This window comes from Mesoplodon bidens, assembly GCF_964165515.1.
Source record: "Mesoplodon bidens genome assembly, chromosome: 1".
Lineage (NCBI taxonomy): Eukaryota > Metazoa > Chordata > Mammalia > Artiodactyla > Ziphiidae > Mesoplodon > Mesoplodon bidens.
The window spans coordinates 172,266,554-172,289,954 of NC_138176.1; the positions used below are offsets into that span (position 1 = coordinate 172,266,554).

Consider the following 23,401-nt stretch of genomic DNA (forward strand, 5'->3'; position numbering starts at 1 on the left):
CCTCTTTGGGGTACAGTGCAAAGGGCATTTGCTTTGCCATCAGACAGGCCTGAGTTCAAATCCTCACACTACCACTCCATGCTGTGTGACTTTGGGCAAGTCAATGATTCTCTCTGGGCCTCAGAGCCTCAACTGTAAAACAGGAAGAGCAATGCCAGCTTTACACAGCTGAGCTGAGAATTACAAAGGGAAGCCACGCATCAGGCATTCAGCACCAAGCAGGGTGCCCAATGAGCATGAGTCATCCCGCCATTCCACCCTGGAAGAAATGAAAATTGCAAGCCAGCTGAAGGTTGGTTCCAATAAAAGCATTTTGCTCCACTTGATGGCCAGAGCTGGCAGGCACATCCCTGGCAAAGAAGGGCCTCCCAGAGGCTGCACCTGTTGTGACTACATCGAAGGCCTGAGCCAAGGGTGTGGCCACTACGGGTGGCGCTGGGTGCGCTGAGATGTTGGTCCCCACTGAGGACTAGCACGGAGATCAGGCCAGCTGACGCCCCCAAGGTCATGTCCAAAGAAGCACTGCCAGGGCTGAGCGGGCACTCGGCCCTCAAACTCTGCTTGTCCTCACCTAGTAGGACATGAGGATGATGATCGCCGCAGCTGACACTGACTTAAGTCTCATCATTTGCCTGGCACTGCTCTAACCACCTCTGAAATACATCAAGGCCATCTCACAACGACGCCAAGAGGAAGGGACCATTAGTATCCCCTTGAGGCAGATGAGGAAGCTGAGGCTCAGGACTAAGTGAGATTGATGTGTAGAAGCCCCCGAGGGCAGCAGCTTGCCCTGCAACTGCTATTATTATTACACCCACAGATTTGGGTGGACCTTGGGAAGAGGGATGACATCCCCAAATGACAATCATCACATTCAAACAAGTGTCATCGAGGAAAAGGAGAAGTCTTGTTCTGTTCCCCCATGCAGGGGGAAATGGAATCGGGGAAGAGCTCTCTCCCCGTCGGGGCTGTCCTTGACTTGGCAAGGCAGTGAGCTCCCCGTCACTAAAGGGTCTTGGCAGAGGGAACTTTGAACTGGGTGGCTTGGAGGTCACTCCCACCTCAAAGAAGGAGGATCTTTACCCACTGGAGAGGGGCACCCTGAGGCACTGCCAGGTGGCTTGTAGCTACCCCTGACCTTGTTCTTTTATTTTTCCAGGAGGGGAGGGTCCGTGTACCTGGAGAGGAACAGGTAGGGCAAGTATACTGTGGGTGAAGCACACGGGTAGAGAGCTGGTTGAGAAGGTCAGGCCCTGGCATCCCTACCATTGGTGGCCATCCACGGCCCACCCTTGCCTCCCAACTTGGCCAGCCACCTGCTTTGGGAACGGATAAGCCATGTGACCCTCACCCCCAACCTCTTGAGCAGCGTCCCCAGTAGGGGACAAAGGGCATGGGAGGCAGATGTCTGACCCAAAGCGCCTGGCTCACCTCCTTCTGAACAAAGTCCATGATGTTTTTGAAGTCCAGATCGTCATAGTAGTTCACGATTCCTCTTCGAATGTTGTCATTCAGAAAGTCAATGGTCTATTTAGACAGAGAAATTACAAAGGAAGAAGAGCACGCATCCCCAGAGTCCCGAGATCTCCCAAAAGTCGGGATTAAACCAGAGTGCCCACATGCTCAGGTGGCCCCTGCCCCTACCTGCAGAAAGCACCCCTTCCACGCCCCCAGTGCCCATCGGATGCAGGAATGGTGCATCCCATTCCTTTACAGATCAAACAACCCATCCAGGCCAGGGCTGGGACTCAGCTGCTCAGGTTCCTGGCCTGGTGCTGCTTCTACTGCCAAAGACAGGCCTGTGCTGGAATCTTCCCTTTGCCCTCCAGGCCTCCTCTCCACTCTTCTCTCCTATCCAAGCTCTTGTTCTACAGATAAGGAGGCCCAGAGAGGGAGCTTGATTCTCCCCAGATCACCGAGCAGGTCTCAACTCTGGTTAGGGGCCCGGCCAGGACTGGAAACCAGGTCTCCTGACTCTCCTCCGGGCCTCTCTCTGTCACTGCAGGGAGATGACAGGGCCCACCTACCTCCCTCTCGGGCTGGGACAATCCCCACCGGGAAGGGCGCTGGCAGGCTGCCCTCTCCCAGTCACACTAGGCCTTCTGGATCAACAGCCCGGCTGTTGTACTGGGATCCAGGAGCACAAAAGGCCCCACAGCAGGAAGGGATGGGGCGGGAGCGTGGGCAGCCCAGCTCCACACTCGCAGCGACAATCAGGGCTTTCAGAGCAGGGAGGCCCGTGCCTCATCAGAGATTGTGCTGGCACAAAGGGTGCATTCTCAGCTCTGGAGCACGACGATTCCTGGGGGAGGCGCCCTCAGGGTACGTGGGGACAGCAGGGCCCTGGGTTCCAGGCCCCAGCCTGGGACTGCAGGCCCCATCACAGCTACTCCTCCTCTCTGGGCCTCAGTTTCCCACTTGTGAACCAACCCTGCAGGCCTATGTTTAAGACACCTTCGAGCTCTGAAGATCAAAGACTAGGCTGGGAGGGGCTGTCAAGCCTCATGGTCAAGAACACTCCCTGCAGCCACGTAGGCCTCAGGCACTTCATTTAACTTCCGGGATTTCTTCCTCTACAGAATGGGGGCTGGGGGTGGGGGAGAATCCTCTGCTTGGGAGGGGTTGGAGATTCAAATAAAATAAATCTACAAAAGTGCTTAGCAGGATGCCAGGCACATAGTAAGTCCTGCTGTTATTATGATAGGTCTTTCTTTTTCCAGGAGACACATACCCTATGGTATCACTTCATACCCATTATGTCATCAGTGGAAAATGGCTAATGCCAGAAGAAATTAAGGCCCTAAGTCTTGTCCAAGAGCTGGGCCCTAGCCTGGGACCCCTCACAAACACCCTGCAGCCCAAAGAGGTGACGTGATGTGTCCAAGGTCACCCTGCTGATCACTTGCAGAGAGGTGCTGGAACCAAAGCGTCAAACTCCCGGCCTGATACACTTTAAGAAGCCAAGATAAGTATATGTATGACTGATTCACTTTGCTTTATACCAGAAACTAACACAACATTGTAGATCAACTATATACTCCAATAAAAATTCAAAACAAAAACAAAAACTCTGTGTGGGGATAGGTTATCCAAGGTAACTCCTCCGTAAAATGAGAAACAATATTAACAATCTTAGCCTCATAAAAGATCATGTGTTATCACTGATTAAAGCTAATATGGAAAACAGAAAACAAAAAAGAAGCCAAGATAAGAACCCAAGGTTCAGATTGGGGCCATCTCCCCAAACCATCTCCAGTATCAAAAGGAGAGGAATGAAGGATATGACAACCATCTCCTTCCTGAAATTCAGACACTGCTCAAAGCCAAGGTGACAAAGGAGACTGGCTCCGGGAAACCTACCTCTGTGGCCAGAAGGAAAACCCTCTGCTGATGAAAATCAGCCGCTCAGGAGCAGACCTGGGAGCTGCAGGCCTCGGGAGGCACAGAGCCAGCCCCCTTCCCATGTGAGAGGCTCTGCAGTCACCAGCCCTCAGCCCTGCCCAGGTCTGGCACTGGGTCCCACCCAGGGCAGGGGCTCAGGGGAAGAGCCGCTTGCTGGCCACTCGACCTGGGCAGAGCAGGAAGCTGCCTGGCCTCAGGCCACCCTTCCCAGAGGCCCCCAGGTCCTGCAGCCTTTCCGACCTTGGGCACCTGCTCCTCTGGGTGACGAAGGGACAGGCCAGCCAGCTGGAGCATGGTTGGGGGTGTCGAAGAAAACAGGACACCAGGCAGGATCAGTCTGTCACCCAGGGTAGGGCAAGGGAATGAGCTCGCAGCATTAAATGGCATGGTGTAAGGGGCCCTTGGCTGAACTGAGGTGCAGGGGCTGATGTCCAAGGTCAGGGACATGTCTAGGGCCACACTCATGGGAGGCGGGGTGGCTTCCTTCCACTCTCAAGGCACTGTGGACCATCCTGGTCCACCTACCCCAGCCCACTGGCTCACCCCTCAGCCCTCCCACTGGGTCACATGCTGTTAGGAAACAGGGTGGGATGCGGGCAGGAGGCCCAGGGCAGGGAGGAAGACAGGTGGTAGAGGGAACGCTCAGTGGCCCAAAGCAGAAAGGCTCTCCCTCCCTCTTTGGTGAGCAGCCCTGACCTCCCTCCCCAAACCAGCTCAGCCTCTGAGCATTTTCCCAAGGCACGGACTCCAAAAGAGCCCTCTTTGTGCAAATCAGGCCTTCCATCTGGTTAGCTGAACCAGGACCCTGTGGGGAAGGGAGGCCCCGCTGGAGGCCTCTCGGGATGGACAGGAAGAACAGATGGTCCCAGGCTCCACGGGCGGCAGCTGCCCCCAGTTCCCATCACAGAGCTCTTTGGTTTGTGCTGGTTCTTGCACGTGTGCACTGCCTTCGGCACCACGCGTGTGCGTGTGCGCATGCATGCCCGCGCCAGAGAGATGTGTAGAATGCTTGGGTGGTTCCTGTGGGGGTGGAGGTCGTACCGGTCATTAATTAACTCTAATTAACTGTAAAGCACGGTGCTATATCCCACAACGTCCTGAGGGACTGGGGGAGCCGCTGAGAGGACGTGCCCTGTGGGAGCGTGGAAGGGAAAAGAGAATTCTGGCTTCCTCTGCTGCATCCAGAGGCCAAACGCACACAGTGCCAGCCCCACCCTGCTCTAAACCAGGTCACACAGCAGGGGCAGCTCCAATGAGGACTAGAAAACCACCTTTCACAAATGGCTGGCATGGCCTCAGAGGCACGTGGCCCGGGCTAAATTAAGCAAAGAGTAAGCAAACATCAAAGGCCATGGGATTTTCAGAGCACATTGTTCAAGCTACCAGACTCAAGCTACAAAGAATTGCCCTTTCTAGTTCTTTCTTTTAATCTAGTTTTAAAGATATCTGAAGCCTCTGCATCACTGCTCTCAGTAGAGGCACTTGGAGAGTTTTTAAATGAATGAGGAGAATAGCTAAGGGATGTCAGATTTCTTCTGGAGGTCATGAAAATGTTCTAAAATCGACAGTGGTGATGGTTGCACATATCTGAATGTACACTTTAAATGAGTGAATTGTATGGCATGTGAATTAAATATCAATAAAGCCTTTTTTTTTTAGCCTAAATAAATGAGGAACTGGAGGGGTGGGGCGCATGGGGCAGCAGCTCCCCCAGGACGGGAGGCCAAGGAGCAGAAAGGCAGGAGTGGAAGGGCTGGCAGCCGGAGCCTCCCACCAGGCCTCTGGGGGCGGAGCTGTCCTAGTTTCCTGCAGGCTGCCAGCCGGCTTCCATCGCTTCATGTCCGCTTCTGAGGCCCATGCTGGGGAGGCCCAATAGCCGGCAGCTCAGCTCTCATAACGCAGAGGCGGCTGCTCAGCCTAGGACTTCCTTCCTCCCTTAGTGCCTGGGCTGAGCCAGCATCTCCGGGCTCCCCTCAGTACCCCCAGAAGGTGGGGATTCATCCTTGTTGCCTCCAGACCCCAGCCTCTGCTCCAGCCCTGAGATGGGCCCCATCAGACAACCAAGGGTTGAGAGGAACCCAGGGAGTGAGAAAGAAGAGGTGCAAATTCTGCAAGGTTCTCTGGAATACCTGGCTGGAGGTCACAGGATTAACCCCCATGGTGGGGGAGGGTTATGCTTTGGTCTCCCAGGTGTTTGGGGCTCCAGCTCTCACTCCCACAGTGGGAGGCACCAGCTGTGGGAATCTGTCCATAACAGTGCAGAACTTTCTCTACTTTCTTCTGGGTGGGAAGGATATATACATGCTCAGGTGCTCAGCCAAGCAGGCCATGCTGTCTCCTTTCTCCCTGCCCTGACCTCAATGGTCACACCCAGAGCCCGCTAGTGGCAGTGCCATGATAAACAGGCTGGGTGCTGCCCATCATTCCATGGCCTGGTGCTGGGTGTGACCACAGCACCCTCTGATCAAGGCCAGGAAACTGGTCGCTCCCCTGACTGTTCTGGTGGTAGAGGGAAGGAGGTCGGGGATGGGTAAAGACGTACCAGCTACAGCCCAGTGCCCTCTGGGTGCCCCTGCTCAGCCCTGCCTGGCTGGGAACACACGGGCAAGAGCTGCCCACCTCCAAAACCCCCGACACCCTCCAGAGAGGCTCAGGACAAGCTGGGGTGATGGCAGGTCAAGAGCGGTGAGACCCAGACAGCTGTGGAGGTCATTCAGGTTCTCTGCCCCCCACTGGGTTCAAGGTGCTGCACTTCTCCTGCTTCTAATGCCCGGGCCCTTGGGGCCAACAGCTCTCTGCACCCAGCTCTCCAACGCACGGCCACTCGACCCTGCACAAGCAGAAAAGCTGCTTCAGTCCAACTACTGGGTCGTGCCTGGCAGCAGAAACCTCATCCAGGGGCAGCGGTTGATGGAGAGTTTCTTCCTTACACTCGGGAGTCTGTTTATCTTTCGTTGCCTGGCAGTGGCCATGGTCTGTGCACCTTCCTGAGAACCCTGTGTGAAGTTATTAGCCTGATGACTTGTCCTCATTTGTCACCACAAGTGGATTCTTAGAGTTAAGAGGTAGCCTGCAGGGCTGGAGACTGAACTTGTTACACTGTGATTCAGAGAACTCTGTCTTCTCCTCTTGGTGAAGAAAAACTGGAGTTGGGAACTCACCTCCTCCTGGAACCTGACCTTGACTGTGCCTCACCTCTTCCTCCATCGTACGCTGCCCCTTTCTGCCACCATCAACAGCCAGGCTGCTCCTTCCCTATCCTCGCCATTGGCCCATTTCTTGTTTTACAAAATCGCATGGCATTACAGTTGGCAGGGACATCATTTTTCTTTATATGGTATTTTCCCCCTTGATTATAAAAAAAGAAAAAGAAAATTTGGGAGCTAGGGAAAAACAGAGTCCCATCCCTCAGAGGAGATGTGAATTAATATGTTAATATTTCTATTTCCTTCCAGATTTTTCCTTCATTGTGGAGATCTTACTGCACTTACTTCTGTAGCTCATTTTTAAATTTTTTGAATTATGTATCATGGGCATATGACAGCACAGCCCATCATGAGCCTCCAAAGAGCTGAGAGCCCTGAAGGTGAAGGTCCTTCCTGGGTTGTACACTGAGATCTTCCCCTGACAGGGCCCCATGAAGGGGACAACCCATCCAAGGGGAAGGAACACACTTCACCCCGTGGTGCCCTCAGGGTTTGGGGATAATGGAAACTCTCACCCCTGACCTCAGGCCCACGGCATCCTCAGCTGTAAGGACTAAGGGTCCCTGGAGGTTTCGTCTTAGCTCGGTTCTCTCCCTGGAAAGGAGTGGTGTCACAGCCCCTGTTGACCTACCCGGCACTGGAAAATAAGTCAGCTGCCTTTGTGAAAGCACCTGGGAAACCAGAACTGCTGTTCACTTAGGGGATTGTTTATTAAACCAATGAGGCTGCTAACCCTGGCCTGGACCTGGGCTCCAGTCAGTAAAGCACTCATAACTCTGGAAAGCTGTGGGCTGGCCAGAAGCCCTGCTGGCTGCACAAAAATCCATCCCCATTCGCAAATGGAATAAACATCTCTCTCCCCTCAAGTCTGCTGAAAAATGAACCAATACCCTGGAACTGCCAGCCCAGAGCAGACGGTCTGAAAAGTAGAAAAGAGAAAAAAGGAGGAACAGGTAGCAAAACTAGATTGGGAAGACAACCAATGGGACAAGGCAATCTACAGATTCAATGCAATCCCCTATCAAAATTCAGATGGCATCTTTCACAGAAATAGAAAAAAAATCCTCAAATTCATATGGAACCACAACAAACCTCAATAGCCAAAGCAATCTTGAGCAAGAAGAACAAAGCTGGAGGCATCACTCTTCATGATTTTAATATTGCAAAGCTATAGTTACCAAAACAGTATGGTGTTGACATAAAAATAGACACATAGGTCAATGGAACAGAATAGAGAGCCTGGAAATAAACCCACACATATATGGTCAACTAATTTCCAGCAAAGATGCCAAGAATATACAACAGGGAAAGGACAATCTCTTTAATAAATGGTGTTGAGAAAACTGGAAATCCACATGCTAAAGAATGAAATTAGACCCTTATCTTATACCATAGACAAAAATCAACTCAAAACAAATGAAAGACTTAAATATAAGACCTGAAATTGTAGAACTAACTCCTAGAAGAAAATATAGGGAAAACCTCCTTGATACTGGTCTTAGCAGTGATTTTTTGGATCTGACATCAAACATATAGGCAATGTCGCCTATAGCAAAAATAAATAAGTGGGACTACATCAAACAAAAAAGTTTCTGTACGGCAAAATAATCAAAAAAGTAAAAAGGCAAACTATGAAAATATTTGTAAACCATATATCTGATAAGAGGTTAATATCCAAAATATACAAGGAACCCTTATAACTGAATAGCAAAAAAATCAAATACAGTTGACCCTTGAACACTGTAGGGATTAGGGATGCCAACACCCAACACAGGTGAAAATCTGCATACTGCTATTTCTGCCTCAAAAACAAAGGAAATTATAAATAACGCACCCAAGGGCAGGAAGCTAAAACAGCTTAAATAGAATCAGGACTCAAACCCTGTTTATGTTTATGTTCGGGTTAGAGATTGTGATCTCTAACCCGAACATAAACTTTTCCTCACACTTAGTTATTTAAAGATCTGTAAAATGAAATACAGGTACTGTATTTATTGAAAAAAATCTGTGTATAAGTAGACATACACATTTCAAACCCATGTTGTTCAAGGGTCAACTGTAATCTGAGTAAAAAACAGGCAGAGAACCTGAATAGATATTTTTCCAGAGAAGACATACAAATGGCCAACAGGTATATGGAAAGATGCTCAACATCACTAAACATCAGGGAAATGCAAACTGAAACCACAATGAGATATTATCTCACTCCCGTTGGAATGTCTATTATCAAAAAGCGAGAGACAAATGTTGGTGAGGAGAAAAGGGAACCTTTGTACACTGTTGATGGGAGTGTAAATTGGTACAATCATTATGGAAAACAGTATGATGATTCCTCAAAAAATTAAAAATAGAACTACCATATGTGGTCCAATCCCACTTGCGGGTATATATCCAAAGGGAATGAAATTACTATCTCAAAGAGTTATGTGCCAGGAAAAGAACTCTCATGTTCATTGCAGCATGATTCACAATTGCCAAGATATGGAAACAACCTAAGTGTCTGTTGCCAGATGGATGGATAAAGATGTGAGATATATACATATATAGAGAGAGATACAGATATGCATATATATAGATATATATACATATATTCTCCATTGTGTGTGTGTGTGTGTGTATATATATATATATATATATAATGTATATATAATGGAATATTATTCAGCCATAAAAAAGAAGGAAAACCTGCCACTTGTGACAACATGGGTGAACCTCGAGGGTGTTATACTAGGTGAAATAAGTCGGACAGAGAAAGAAAAACACTATATGGAGTCACTTATATGTGGAGTCTTAAAAAAAAAAAAAAAAAAGTCAAACTCATAGAACCAGCGAGTAGAAAAGTGGTTGCCAGAGGACAGGAGGTGGGCAAAATATGGAGATGTTGGTCAATGGTACAAACTTCCAGTTATAAGATGAATAAGCTCTGAGGATCTAATGTACAGCATGCTGACTATAGTTAATAATACTGTATTATACATTTGAAATTTGCTAAGGGAACAGATCTTAAGTATTCTCACCAAAAAAAAAAAAAAAAGTTAACTATTTGAGGTGATGGATGTATTAATTGACTTGATTGTGGTAATCCTTTCACAATGTATACATATCTCAAATCATCACACTGTACAGTTTAAATATATCACAATTTTATTTGTCAATTATTCCCCATAAAGCTAGGGCAGGGGAGAAAAAAGAACTGAAAAAAAGATTGGAAAGCATCCCTGAGCTGCCTCCATCTTCCTGTGCGCTCTCAGGAGGGCTTCTTAACCTCTCTGTGCCTCAATGACTCCATCAATATGATGGGAATCTCCCCTTCCATCATGAAACAGGAAGAAGACCCCTGGATTCCAAGGGTGTAGACATGCCTGTGGTTAAGGTCCACCCAGCTGGTCTCCCTACTGTCCACTCTCCATTCAGCAGCAAGTAAAATGTGAATCAGATCACATCACTTCCCAGCATAAAACTCTCCAAAGGCTTCCTACTGCCTTTAAAACAAAAACCCAAGGCCCCACCTGATCTGCCCTAGATCCTCACCTTCTACCCCCTCCCCATCACTCACCTGTTTCAGCCAAGCGGCCTCCACACTGTGCACAAAACTGCCAAGCTCCCTTCTGCCTCAGTGGCTCCCTCCGCCTGGACCTCTGTTTCCTCTGAGCCTTAGCCGGTTGGCTCCTTTTCAGCAGCATCCTCCCCACCTCCACCCCAGGCACTCTGCTATCAGCCTGTTTTGTTTTCTTGTTCTCCGGTTTACCTGTTCAGTGCCCACCGCCCCAGCCCAGTGGATGTTCCACGAGGGATTACCTGACCAGCTCTCTGTTGCACCCCCAGTTTGCAGCCCTGGGCACACACACAGTGGGTGACTAGCATACACATGGCTGATAAATGCGCCAGAGGCCCACCTGGTTCCGGAAGATCAAGGCCACCACGCCACCAATGAGCTCGATTATGAGGCAAATCCCAAGGATGTACATAAACTGGAAAACAAAATTCAGAGATTCACCTAGAGGGGAAGGGGAAGTGCCATCTGCTCCGAGGTCAGGCGCAATGAAGAGAATCATCTCTGTCGGAGCTCTTAGCGGCTCCTGGGCCTTTCGCCCCTTCCTCCTGTGAGGACACAGGATGTGGACACACATTCCTGGGAAAGCCTGTCGCTGGAGCTAGTGGTCAGGAAAAGTGACTCAGCTGTCCCAGCCAGACTGTTATCAAGGTTTGTCCCAGGGGTCCTCAGCAGGGTCTAGGTGGAGAAACACAATCCCCTCTACCCACCCCCCACCACAAGCAGAGCTGGTCCTCGCTCTGGCTGACCCAGAGGGGACAGGCCTGGCTTGATGAGCAGGCTGCACAGCATTTCCAGCTCTGCCTGCAGAGGCTCTGCACAGTGGCTTCCCAGACCCCCAGGGTGGGTGAGGGGATGCCTGAGGCTGAGAGGATACACCCCCCTTTATCACAGAAACAGGCATTGTCCAAACTGATGTCAATTAACTTCCAGGCTCAGGCAGCACCGAGACTATCCTCATAGGGGCTTTTAGGGGCTTCCCGTGTGAGGTGGACAATGAGGTCAAACACACACGTGGATGCAGAGAAAAGAGATCCTTCTACCCGGCACCCCCCACTTTGGGAAGCCATCCATCTCCTGCCAGTAAGAGGGGTAGGGGGGTTGACCTCCCCTGACCCCAGGGCAGGCACTTGGCCAAGCAGGCCCATCAGAGTCCTAGGACCTTGGCCAGAGTTACCAGGAAAGATTCCCCGGAATCAAGAACCATAAGGACTGTTGGCCTGAGGCTGCTGGCCACCACTGCAAAGAGAGCCTGAGAACAGCATCGGGCATCCAGCTGGGAGGTGGCAAGAGAGAGAGCCTGAGGGCACCATCTATACGCCCGGACCCAGTATGGGCTTGCTGGTTACATGAGCTACTGACTCACCACCACCAACTTTTCTTGGTTTTGCTTGCTCTCATTTGAGTGTACTTTGTCCCACCTCCAACCGACAGTCCAGACCAACACAGTTAAGTAAGAAGAACAGTATTCAAATCAGCCTTTCTACGCAGAAGTGGAGGAGGCTGGGCACTCTTGGGCCAACGTGCACAGACAGGCTGACCCAGGAAACCCTCTAAAAGAGCTGGTTTGAGGCAAGGGCTGAATAACTGGGATGCCCAAGGGCCCAGGGGTGCTCTCCCCAGCTCTCCTGGGGACGCCAAGGACCCCACCACCACCAGTGGCTGAGGGGTGCGTGGGGCGGACTCACCGCTTGGAGAAGGCACAGGTTGTCGCGAAGGGAAGCCAGCACGCCGATGAAGGACACGATGAACATGACAACCCCCAGGAGGATGAGGATGATGGCCGGGGCCAGAAAGGCACTTTCCAGGGTTTTGTATTTCTGCCTCTCGACCTCTGCATAGATCCCCACTGACAGGACCAGGCCCCCGATCAGCTGCAGCAAGAAAGCAAGGAGTGAGAGAGGAGAAGGACTGGCAGTCACGTGATTTTCCTACAAAGGGCTCGTCTGAGGGCTGTGGTGTCTGCTGTTAGAGGGGCTCACCTCAGGTGACTAGATGTGAGGGAACCTGTTATGGGCTCAACTGTGTCCCCCCAAATTCACATGCTGAAGCCCTAACCCCCAGGACCTCAGAATGGGACTGTACTTGGAGATTGAGGCTTTAAAGAGGTAATTAACTTAAAATGAGGTCTTATGACTAGGCCTTAATCCAATACAAATGTTGTCCTTAGAAGAAGAGGCGATTAGGATACAGACACACACAGAGAGAAGACCATGTGAAGACACAGGGAGAAGACAGCCATCTACAAACCCAAAGCGAGAGGCCTCAGAGAAAACCAACTCTGCCCACACCTTCATCTTGGACTTCTGGCCTCCAGAACTGCAAGACAACAAACCTCTGTTGTTTAAGCCACCCAGTCTGTGGCACTTTGTTATGGCAGCCCTAGCAAACTAATACAGACCCTATTTGGAAATGCTGCTTTAGAAGAAGGTACTGGTGAATCAGGGAAAATCCACTGGCTAGAGGGTCAGAGAACCCGGGTTCAAGTCCCAGCTGTGCCGCTTGCTAACTCTGGGCGTTGGATAGGCATTGGACCACATGAGTCTGTGTTCTCATCTGAAAAGTGGCTGAAGTTTATCATTTCTGCCCTGCTCACCCCACAGGTTTTTGCAAGGCTTTTGTGAGATAAGGAAACTGGAAACACTAAGTCTGAAAGCCTGGGGCCCCTGGGATGCGTATTACACAGTCAGGTCACCAAGGGAAATTTCAGAACTGCTCAGGGAGATGGGCATTTCACTCAGCACCATAAACATGGAATTTATCTTCAGAAAGACTATCAGGAAGGCCGAAAGTTGGAGCAGGAGGGCTTTTCCAGTGAATTCTTCATCATCAACTTTCCTAACGGTGGAAAGGTGACCACTGTAACAACCCATCAGAAAACAGGCAAAAAAAAGCCCTTGGGGGACCTCCTTTTTGCTCTCAGCCTGAAAGCTCTCATACTAAATCTTTAGGGAGACTTATCAGCTGACATCACCCCGAACCCTCAGATGAGTCTGTGGCTGCACTGCCACATTGCACTGGGATCGGCAATAGTGTTCTAACTGGCCCCCTTCAGCCCGTTCTCCACAACAGAGTGACAGGCGAAACCTAATCAGGGCAGGATGGTACTCTGTGTGCCAAGAGTAAAAGCCACAACTCTAATCACAGCCTACACAGCCTGTCTGAGCTCACTTCTCACTCCCCCCACTTTCTCACTCTGCTTTAACTGCATGGGGCTCCTCACCTCTGGTCAAACACACGAAGTGTGCCACCCCAGGGCCTTTGCACAGGCTGTTCCCACCGCCTGGAATGCTCTTCCTCCTGATCTCCATATGGCTCTATGGCTCCCTCCGTCACCTCCTTCCCGTCTTTGCTCAATTTGTCCTGCTCAGTGAGGCCTTTGGGGTCATCTCGTTTAAATGTAGAAAATCCCTCTCCTTGAAACTCCCGATCCCATTTTCCTGTTTTATGTTTTTCCTTTGTAATTGCAAGTATTTAACATACTACATTTTTTGTTCTATTTTTTAATTGTTTGTTTTCCCCACAAGAACATAAGCTCCATGCTAGGAGGGATTTTTGACCATTTCGGGCATCGTCAGCACCCAGAACAGTCCTGACATTTAGGAAGTACAACAGGCATTAACAATCAATGTCTGTCGAAGGGATGCAAGCCAGGCTTCCCAATAGACCCCCTTGGGTTTGAGTCTGCCGCTGTCTACCCAGCCTCCTTCCCGTCCAAGGATTCTGACTTTCCAGGCCACACATTCCCAAGAGCAGATACACTGGACTTCAGAGAGCAGAAGGCAGTGTGGGAGAGGAGCTGGAAGCCATGGTGCTGTCAGCAAAGGTCTGAGTAAAGGAAATGAGGGATAATACAGACAAGATGTGGGCCAGATGTGCCATGAGCACAGCTGCCCTAGAGTCAACATCCGGAACTCGAGTTACTCCTGGTCTACCCCCGCCTTAAATTGGCTACAATGTGCCCTCAAAGTAGATCCCCTTGATTGCCTTCTAAAGAGCACCAAGACTGTCCTGGGTAAAGGGAAGTGCCTGCTTCTCCTAAGCTTTGACAAGTGGCGGGGATGCCAAAAGTCAAACAGACCAACCTTACTTAGAAACAGGGGGTGACAGAGGATTACTGGGAAGCCATCGCCCTCGGGTCCAGGGTTCTGCTGTATTTCACAGCTAAGTGCCATTCCCCTCGTTTGAAAGGATAATCTGGGACTACTGAGACCCACTCCCCTGGTCTAAAAGGAATGCCTTCCCAACACACATGGGCCAATAGGTGCGAAAGGCATTGACAAACTTGGCCGTGAGCCACTTATTAACAAGTTGGCCATATCAGGAAAACCATGAGTGAAATGATGTCATCCAAATTACCCAGTTGGGTAAATTTTTAAATTTATAAGACAGGATACACACACACACACACGCACACACACACAGCCCTCTATAGGAAAATGGGGACCACAGGAAATAAAATCTACCTTTGACAGAGAAAGATTAACCAGAGTTATTTGGTCAGTTCATGCTCCAAAACCCAGAACATGATGAAATCATTGTTCAAGGCTGGCCTAAGCCCTGCGGGTCCTCTGAGAACAAGGGCAAGCAGCTTTAGAGAGCCAAATCCTCCCCTTCCGAATTAGTGCAATTACAAGAAATCACTCACTCAACCCTAACCCTGAACCAGAAACAGAGCCCAGAGATCCTTCCACTCCGGAGCTGGGGATGACGGTTAAAGAAGAACCCCACAAAGAGGCGACATCTTCAGAGCCCAGGCAGGAGTGCAGCCAATATGCAAGGCCATGGGGGCAACAGAGGTGGGGCTTTACCCTCTATCTTGGTGGAAAGTACGATTCTCAGGTTGTCACTGAACCAACAAGATAACATCTTAATATTTTCAGGATTGATTCCATATACTTTTGAGAGTTCTGTTTCCTGTTGTAAAAAAAAAAAAAAAAAAAAAAAAGCTCTTCTTGGGCAGGATGGACACAGGCCCTGACATCTTCCCAGAGCCCTAGCCTGTTCCCCTCCCTCCTTCCCGCTTGAGGCTATGCTTTTGGATTAAAGTACCATAAACCATCTCCAAAACACCAAAGCTGTCATTGGCCTCCATTCTGAGCAGAATTGACCCCAGCCCTCTTTGTAAAGGCAGTCAGTGGCTTCTTCTATTTTTATAAGCTCCCGGGACACTCCAGAACAGCCTTGCCGGGAGGAAACAAAACTTCCTTTGGTCTGATCTCCCTCCTGTTACAAAAGATCACATTTTCCTTGCTAGTCAGCCTTGCAACATTTCCAGACCACTAAAGCCATAGGAAAGCTACTGTGGCAAACGCAGACCCAAACCTTTGGACTCCCGCACCACTGTGTACTGAGCTACCACAGGTTCGTGTCTCCTGGTCCAGCCCTCCCAGCGGCCAGCAGGCAGTCCCCAAGGCGGCTTCGCACACAGCACACGCTGATCTGGGCTCCTCATTCAAGGGTTCCAGGGGCAGTAGGCATGGGGAGAGGCCAGCATAGCCCTCCCAGGCACTTCAAGATTTCCAAATGACATTTACATCTCCGAGGACATCAGTTTATGTTTCCATGTGAGTATAAAATTAACTGCTGATGCGAGCGTGCAATCCCATCCACTCTTCTCTGCTAATTATAGTCTCTCTTTGGGGCCGGCCACTCCAGCTCCAGCGCAGAAAGTAAATGGCCCATTTGTCAAGCAGGACAGCTTCAACTAAACATGGCTGGGGATGAGGGGCACACAGCCATGCCCATTTGGGGCCAAAGAGGCAAAGAACATGCTGCTGGTAGCCCGCGGGCCTGGACCAGAGCCCCAGACTTTGCAAGCCACATGGCATCTTCAACAGGCTGCATGGGAGCCCTGTCATCCACTGTGAACCAGGCCCAAAGGTCCCCTCTGAGCCCTGCAGCCTGGAACCGCTTCTTCCTCTGCAGGCTGAGGCCCAGCTTCACGCAGCTGCTGCGAAGCAGGAGGCCGTGTGAGACATTCCAGCACCTGTGTCGTCCCCTCCTTCAGGAAGCATCTGGTCCCAGCTGGCTTTCCCCCAGCTGGGGCAGGTCTGCGCTTTGAGGGGACCTGCAAGGCCTATTTTTACCCACAAAGGCACATGCCAGGCACCTACTGTGTTCCAGACCCTGGGGGTCCCAAGGGATCCCAAGACTAGACAATGGGCTAAGTCTGGAGGAGGGGAGATTAAGAGGCTAGAAATGATCTCTATGGCCTGATGGATGGAATTCAGGGGTCTTTGAACTGGGGATGGAGAAAAAAGTCAATCTTTACTTTCACTAGCCTTTAACTGAAATGTTCCTGTCACGAAAAAAGAGGAAGAACCTCAGGTCTACGGGAAGCATGCTGCAATCCGTCCCATGGGGAAGGCTCTGGGAATTTGAACAAAACTGAGGGGGAGAAAGGAAACATCAGAAAATCAAGGCAGGCTTCCTGAAGGAGCCAGTGTTTCCTGGAAGGCCCCAAGAACTGCTTCACTCTGAAACCATCTCATGGATCACTCAAGGCTCCAGGGTTCTGTGTGGCCCCAACAAAGCACTTTTCTGAGCTTTGAGCTTGAAAGGATGTGGGGAGTAGCTAAAATCCAAGGCCTGAGAGAGATTTTCTTTCTTCTTTTTTTTTTTTTTTTTTTTGCGGTACGCGGGCCTCTCACTGTTGTGGCCTCTCCCGTTGCGGAGCACAGGCTCTGGATGCGCAGGCTCAGCGGCCATGGCTCACGGGCCCAGCCGCTCCGCGGCATGTGGGATCTTCCCAGACCGGGGCACGAACCCGTGTCCCCTGCATCGGCAGGCGGACTCTCAACCACTGTGCCACCAGGGAAGCCCTGAGAGAGATTTTGAATAAGATGGGGCTAGTAGGTCCCCTGCATCCAGCCAAGAAACCCCGGACTTCACATCCATCAGCTCTTCTGCCCCAGGACGATCCTGCCTGGCCCTAGGCCGAGCCCACCCTGCAGACAGCCACCTCCTCCTCCTCAGCACACTGTATCAGCTTCTCTCATGCACAGATTAGGGCTGGAAGGAGCAGTAGAGGCTGGATAAGAGATGGAGTTGGCATTCTGGACCTTCATTTATTAGTTCGGTGCCCTTGGCCATGTCACTTCGCCTCTTTGACCCTCACCTTTCACCTGTAAAATAGTAAAGCCTGCTGCCATGTACAGAGTGATTATGCTGCGCCAGCATCCTGCAAAGTGCTATACCAGCATGATCTCCCTTGACCATCACACATCCTTGCACATCTAAGAAACAGCCAATCACATGTTAGAGACCAGTCTCAGTGAGGCTAAGTGTCACAGAACTTACGAGGGGCAGAGCCAGGATGTGTGGGCAAACCCTGTCTGGCCTGCCACTAAGGCTACCAGATGGGCCTTTCACTTAGATCTGGGAGATAACTGGTCTGAAATGTCTCTGCAAACTACAAAGGTTCCAGTAGCAGAGCAGTGCTCCCAAGAGAATGTTCTGTGATGACAGTAACGTCCAATATGGTAGCCACTAGCCACGTGTGGCTAGTAAGCTCTTGACATGTGGCTTGTGTGCCTGGGGAGCTGAATGTTTAATTTTACTTCATTTAAAGTAGTTTAGATGTGATCACGTGTAGCTGGTGGCCACCGTACTGGACAGCACAGCTCCAGAGCAGCTCTCACTGGACGCTGCCCCTTACCATTCTCACCTTGCTCCTTTCTGATAGTACAGACCACCCTTATTAAAGAGTCACGTGCCCTGACCATCCTGCCACTAGCTAGAGGAAGTTCAATTCATACCCACTGACTTCATGCAGGAGAAAGCAACCTCTTTTCCCACTTTCCCCAAGAAAGCTCAGTTCCTATTATCCCATCCCTCTTGCCCCTAAGGAAAGCAGGACACACCAGATCCAGCGCCCCCAACCCAAACTGATATAGGGCCTATTCTGTCTCCTGGGAAGGTGCCAGACCCACCTCTAGGACTACAGGGCAGTATTCTAAGCTCTGGGGCCCTGGACCCCAGCACTAAGTCCAGGCAGCCTGTGCTTGAGGAAAGGAGTTCCTCCGAACCCCAAAGGAAAGCCAGCCCTGGAGGAAACAGCAGAGACTGCCTCCTGCTGCCAGCAAAAAAGCCACAGCCTCTGGTTTTTGTCACTGATACTCTGCTGTCAACTTTGCCTTGACCCTGGACTTCTTTCGTTTTAAAAAACGGGACATCAATGCAGAGAACTTGGTTAACTGCAACACCTGGTCCATGACATCCTCTGACAGTCTGCTTTTGTTTGGAACGTCAGAAGCACCACATATTAACCAGTCCTCCTGTCCTCGCTGATGTGCTATGACTCTGCTTCACACACTGACTCTCCCTCCCATCGGTCACTCGGTCCCAAAACGAACCTCCCTAGTGTAGTGACTACAGTTTTATAACACACCATGGCATCTGCTAGGCCACAGCCCTCCTTCCTGTCTTCTTCGGAAGTGTCCTGGATATTCTTAGAGCTTGACTCTTGTGTAGATATTTTAGAATCATCGTATCAAGTTCCATGAAAAAAACCTGCTAAGGTTTAACTAGAACCGCACTGAATCTATAGATCCCTTCGGGGAGAATCGACATCTCTATCAGGTCTTCCTGCCCAAAAGCATGATTTATTCCTTCTTTATTTACATCACCTTTATTATGACCTCTCTAATAACAGTGCTCTCCACCTCCCTCAAGCTTTTCTGTGGCTGTCCAGGCAGATCTGGGGAGAGACTTGTGGAAGTCTTTCCCAAGCTGCCCCTCCAGCTAGGCCCAGGGTGGGAAACATGGCCTTTGGAAAACAAATCTCTCTAAGAAGCAAAGTGGACACACCAGTCTGTTTTGCTACCCTCCTGTCACCAACAGTTACAAACACTTGATTTAAAAGACTCCCACATGATAAATTAGGAGTTTGGGATTAACATATATACATTACTATATACAAAATAGATAATCAACAAGGACTTACTGTATAGTACACAGAACTCTACTCAATATTCTGTAATAACCTATAATGGAAAAAAATCTGAAAAAGAATGGATATATGTATAGCTGAATCACTTTGCCATACACCTGAAACTAACACAACTTTGTAAATCAACTATATTCCCAAAATAAAAATTAAATTAAAAAATAAAAATAAAAGACTCCCACATGTTGTCTGTTCTCTATATTATGAAGTTTTTTAGAGGTCTGCCTTGTCACTTTCTCTATCACTAGATGATCAGCCACATTCCTACAGCTGGGAAAAAAAAAAAAAAAAAAGGCTCCCACATGCACACAGCTCATTCCAGGCTGTAAAAGAGCTAAGCTGGGAGGTTTGCAAGCCCCAGCTACTCAACCCAGCCAGGGCAGAGTGGAATTTCTAATCACAAACCAGCACAAACATATGAAACATTGTGGGTAAGAGCTGACAGAGCCCAGACTCTCTTTGGGAAGAGTTTAGGGTCACGCAGATGGGGAGTGGTGTAACAAACAAGTGGTAAAAATCTTCTGAGACAAGAGGCCTGGCAGTCACTTCCTCCTGGGAAATCAGAGCAGGCCCATTGGAACTGAGCCTTGGAGGATGCACAGGAGTTTGACTTCACACCACTGGACGCTCCATCAGCACAGGGACTGGTGATAGATCTGTCGGAGGAATGAATCTGAGAAATGCTATTGCTTCAGATGCCTATGAGCCCAAAGAAGAAACTAGTGATGCCATTCCAGAGTAGAGCCCTCTGAGGCTTAAGGATAAGATGACTTACCTGGTTAATCTGAAAACCACAGAAACAGCCAAGGGGCAAAGGAGAGTCAAGAGCATATCACCTCCACCCAACACACTCTTCTCCCTGGTTTTCTTTTCCCTTCTGTCTCTGGAGCCCTTTCCTTCTCTCCACCTTCCATGTGTCTGAACCAAGAGAGTCAGAGCCCACCTCCCAGGGCTGTATTCCCACGGTGCCTGGGTGATTATCTTCCCAGATCTCGGCCCAGGTAGGGTGCCCCCTGCTGGGGTACACTCAGCAGTACACCCTGTGCCAAACCACTGCTGGTCTCCCCTCCCTTCTTTCTCTAGCCGGGCTGGCTAAGGCTCCCCTGCTCAGAGCTGCAGGCTACTGGCAGGAGTAAGATGGCCCAGGTCTCCCCTTCCCTCAGACCTTCTAAAAGCAGACACAGGCTCACAGAGGTGACAAGGGGGCTTTGTCCTAGACAGCCTCCAGTTCAGGTCCCAGGAGCCTTTCAAAACACCCAGCTGCCCACCAGGAACTGGGCCAGGCATCCCCCATTCTTTCCAAAGTGGCGGCAAGAGGAATTTCAGGGAAGGGGGCAGGAAGGTGGAGTCCCCCATGACCTCAACTCTCCCTGACCCTCCGGGCTGCTGAGAGAAGCCACAATAAAGAAGGGAGCTGGGCTCCCCTGGTGGCACAGTGGTTGAGAGTCCGCCTGCCAATGCAGGGGACATGGGTTTGTGCCCGGGTCCAGGAGGATCCCACATGCCGCGGAGTGGCTGGGCCCGTGAGCCATGGCCGCTGAGCCTGCGCGTCCAGAGCCTGTGCTCCACAATGGGAGAGGCCACAACAGTGAGAGGCCCGCATACCGCAAAAAAAAAAAAAGAAGAAGGGAGATGCACCAAAGAGAACAGGAGTTTGGGGAGTAGACATGGGGGGTGCGGGGGGAGATAAAGGGAATTCCAGCAGCAGGTGCAGAAGGCAGTGAGGGCCCACAGCCAGGGCTGCCTTTTCCGGGGGGACACCTGGCTGCGCTGGGCAGATATAAACTAAGGGCTGTCTCCACACAATTTTGGCAATAACAGAGTTTACTGTTGTGTGTTTCTTGTTTTTTTTTTTTTTTTTTTTTCTTTTTTTTTTTTCTTTTTGCGGTATGCGGGCCTCTCACTCTTGTGGCCTCTCCCGTTGCGGAGCACAGGCTCCGGATGCGCAGGCCCAGCGGCCATGGCTCACGGGCCCAGCCGCTCCGCGGCATATGGGATCCTCCCAGACCGGGGCACGAACCCATATCCCCTGCATCGGCAGGTGGACTCTCAACCACTGCGCCACCAGGGAGGCCCTGTTTCTTGTTTTTAATGTTAGATGTAGTTTTATAGCTAAGAAAAAATAAATCGTATTGATATATGGCCCTTGGTTCATTCTTTGCACAAAATCCCACATCTGAACAGAGTCCTTTGTCCCTGAACGAAGGCTGGAAGGCAGAGGAGGCAATCAGACCACAAGCGTCAACGCCTGGCATGACACTTAAAGAACATAAATTGCCCCCACTCCAAAGGCTCAAGACTCCAAAGAGGTCAAAGGGCAAAAGGGAAAAGGAGGCAGCATGACACATTGGAAGGAGAACTGGGGGGCGGTGGGGGGAGGATGAGAGGGGAGCCCTGAACTTTAATCCCAGCTCTGTCGCTAACTCCCATGCAACCTTAGGTAAGTCTCCCTTCCCCTCTCTGGGCCTCAATTTCCCTGCTCCAAAAGGGAGATGTTTGGCCACAAGCCCTAGAATCCCTTCACTGCTCCGGGAGCCCATGGCAACTCATGCCCAGACGGCCCCTGTTAGAACCCTGGCCATGAGCAGACCGTGGGTGGTCCAAAGTCCTCTCCTCTACTGAGTCCTTCTCCATGGGTCTACCCCTGCTTTCCCACCTGGCCTGGAGACGTCACACTCCTGCATGAGAAAGGTCCTACAGGGGACAGAGATGCCCTTTCCGCCCTGATCAAGGCACACACCTCCCAGCCTCCCACAGCAGCTGTGGGAAGGAGACCAACTGTTTTTGGAAATAACAAAGCTGAAAGAGGCTAATGCCCATCCCCCAAAGCTCAGCTCAAAGTCTCCTCCCCTGGAAAGGCTTCCTGGATCACCCCAGCTATAGAGATCTTTCTCCACTTGTGATCACCTATGAAATCACCAATGGGAAGCCCTCACTGGTACTGCTATTTACAATACTAACTATGCCCAGTGAACAGATCATTCTGGGTATTTACTACCCACTGCATGCAGGACGAGGTGGCAGGACCCAGCAACACATATACCATACCATCTCTGACCTCAACAACGTCACAGTCTGCATACATGATGCAAATGCATTAGTCCCAAAAGTTCACAGGAAGTTTAGCTTAGCTCCCAGACCACATTCTCCCACAGAAGCCATATGGAAAGTGGTTAAAGCCCAAGCCGGTTCACAGTGGCCTAATGAACCACAATGCCCCTGAAGCAAGATACCATGCAAAAGTTCCTGGCACCCAGCAGGTGCTCAATAAATGTTACTTCTCCTTTCCCAGTAAAGATGCAGTACTGTTGTAACCCTGACATTTCAAGACTCAAATCAGATGCCAGAAACCATTTCCCCTTTAGAGGCACTTTGGTCCAAGGATAAATCAGGGGAAAGAGAGTCCCTATTCTGAATTCTAAGGCAACACTCACTGATTCAACATATATTTAGTAAGTGCCTAGTATGTACCAGGCACTGGTAATAAAAAGGTAAGACCTAGCTCCTGCCCTCAAGAAGCTCGGTCTGGTAAGACACACCTGCACACGAACAAATGCAGTGGAGGTGGGGAAACACTGGGGTAGAGGTAATTGTGCAGAGGCACTAGAGATAGGAAACGCTAAATCATGGGCAAGGAAGGCTCCCTGGAGGAGGTGAGTTTGAACTGAGTCCATTTGATGCACGTAATGGATAAGTAAGAATTTCTGAAATGGACAAGAGGTTTCAGATGCCCATGAAGGTGCCATGGGGACAGCAGGTCAGCATAGCTAGAGCCAAGGACAGGCAGATGGGGGAGGGGAGGAGGCCAGGGAAGCTTGCAGAAGCCAGACCACCAAGGCAAGGTCTCTCAGGTTAAACCAGAAAGTTCATTCGTTCATTCGACATCTCTTTACTGAGAGGCTGTGTAAGCCAGTGGTTCTCCAAGTTTTTGGTCTCAGGATTCCTTTTCATTCTTAAAAACTTTTGAGGACCCTAGAGTTTTTGTTTTGGGGGATTATATCTATCAATTATTTGCTACATAAGAAATTAAGACATATTTTAAATATTTATTACCTCATTTAGAAATAACAATAAGAGATTTACATGTTAATATAAATATTTTTTGTTAACAATTGTCCCCCAAAACTTGAGGGGGAAGAGTGGCACGGGCTTTACATTCTTGCAAATGTCAGTGTCTGGCTGATGAGAAGAACTGGTGGCTTCTTGAAGCTGCTCCTCACTCAGTTTGCTGCCATATCACCATCACGTGCCCCTGAAATACCCCCTTGGGCACTCCTGAGAGAATGAGAG

At 50.1% G+C, this 23,401-nt stretch overlaps 1 protein-coding gene across 1 annotated transcript in view; it reads right to left on the reverse strand.

The window, feature by feature from the left end:
* TSPAN15 (tetraspanin 15) overlaps positions 1 to 23,401 on the reverse strand; it is a 49,993-nt gene that overhangs the window by 8,700 nt on the left and 17,892 nt on the right. The window contains exons 2-4 of the mRNA XM_081250689.1: positions 11,850 to 12,035; positions 10,505 to 10,579; positions 1,432 to 1,527 (exon numbers count right to left, since the gene is read on the reverse strand). Coding sequence (XP_081106815.1) covers positions 1,432 to 1,527; positions 10,505 to 10,579; positions 11,850 to 12,035 — 357 coding nt within the window. The remainder of the gene's footprint in view (positions 1 to 1,431; positions 1,528 to 10,504; positions 10,580 to 11,849; positions 12,036 to 23,401) is intronic.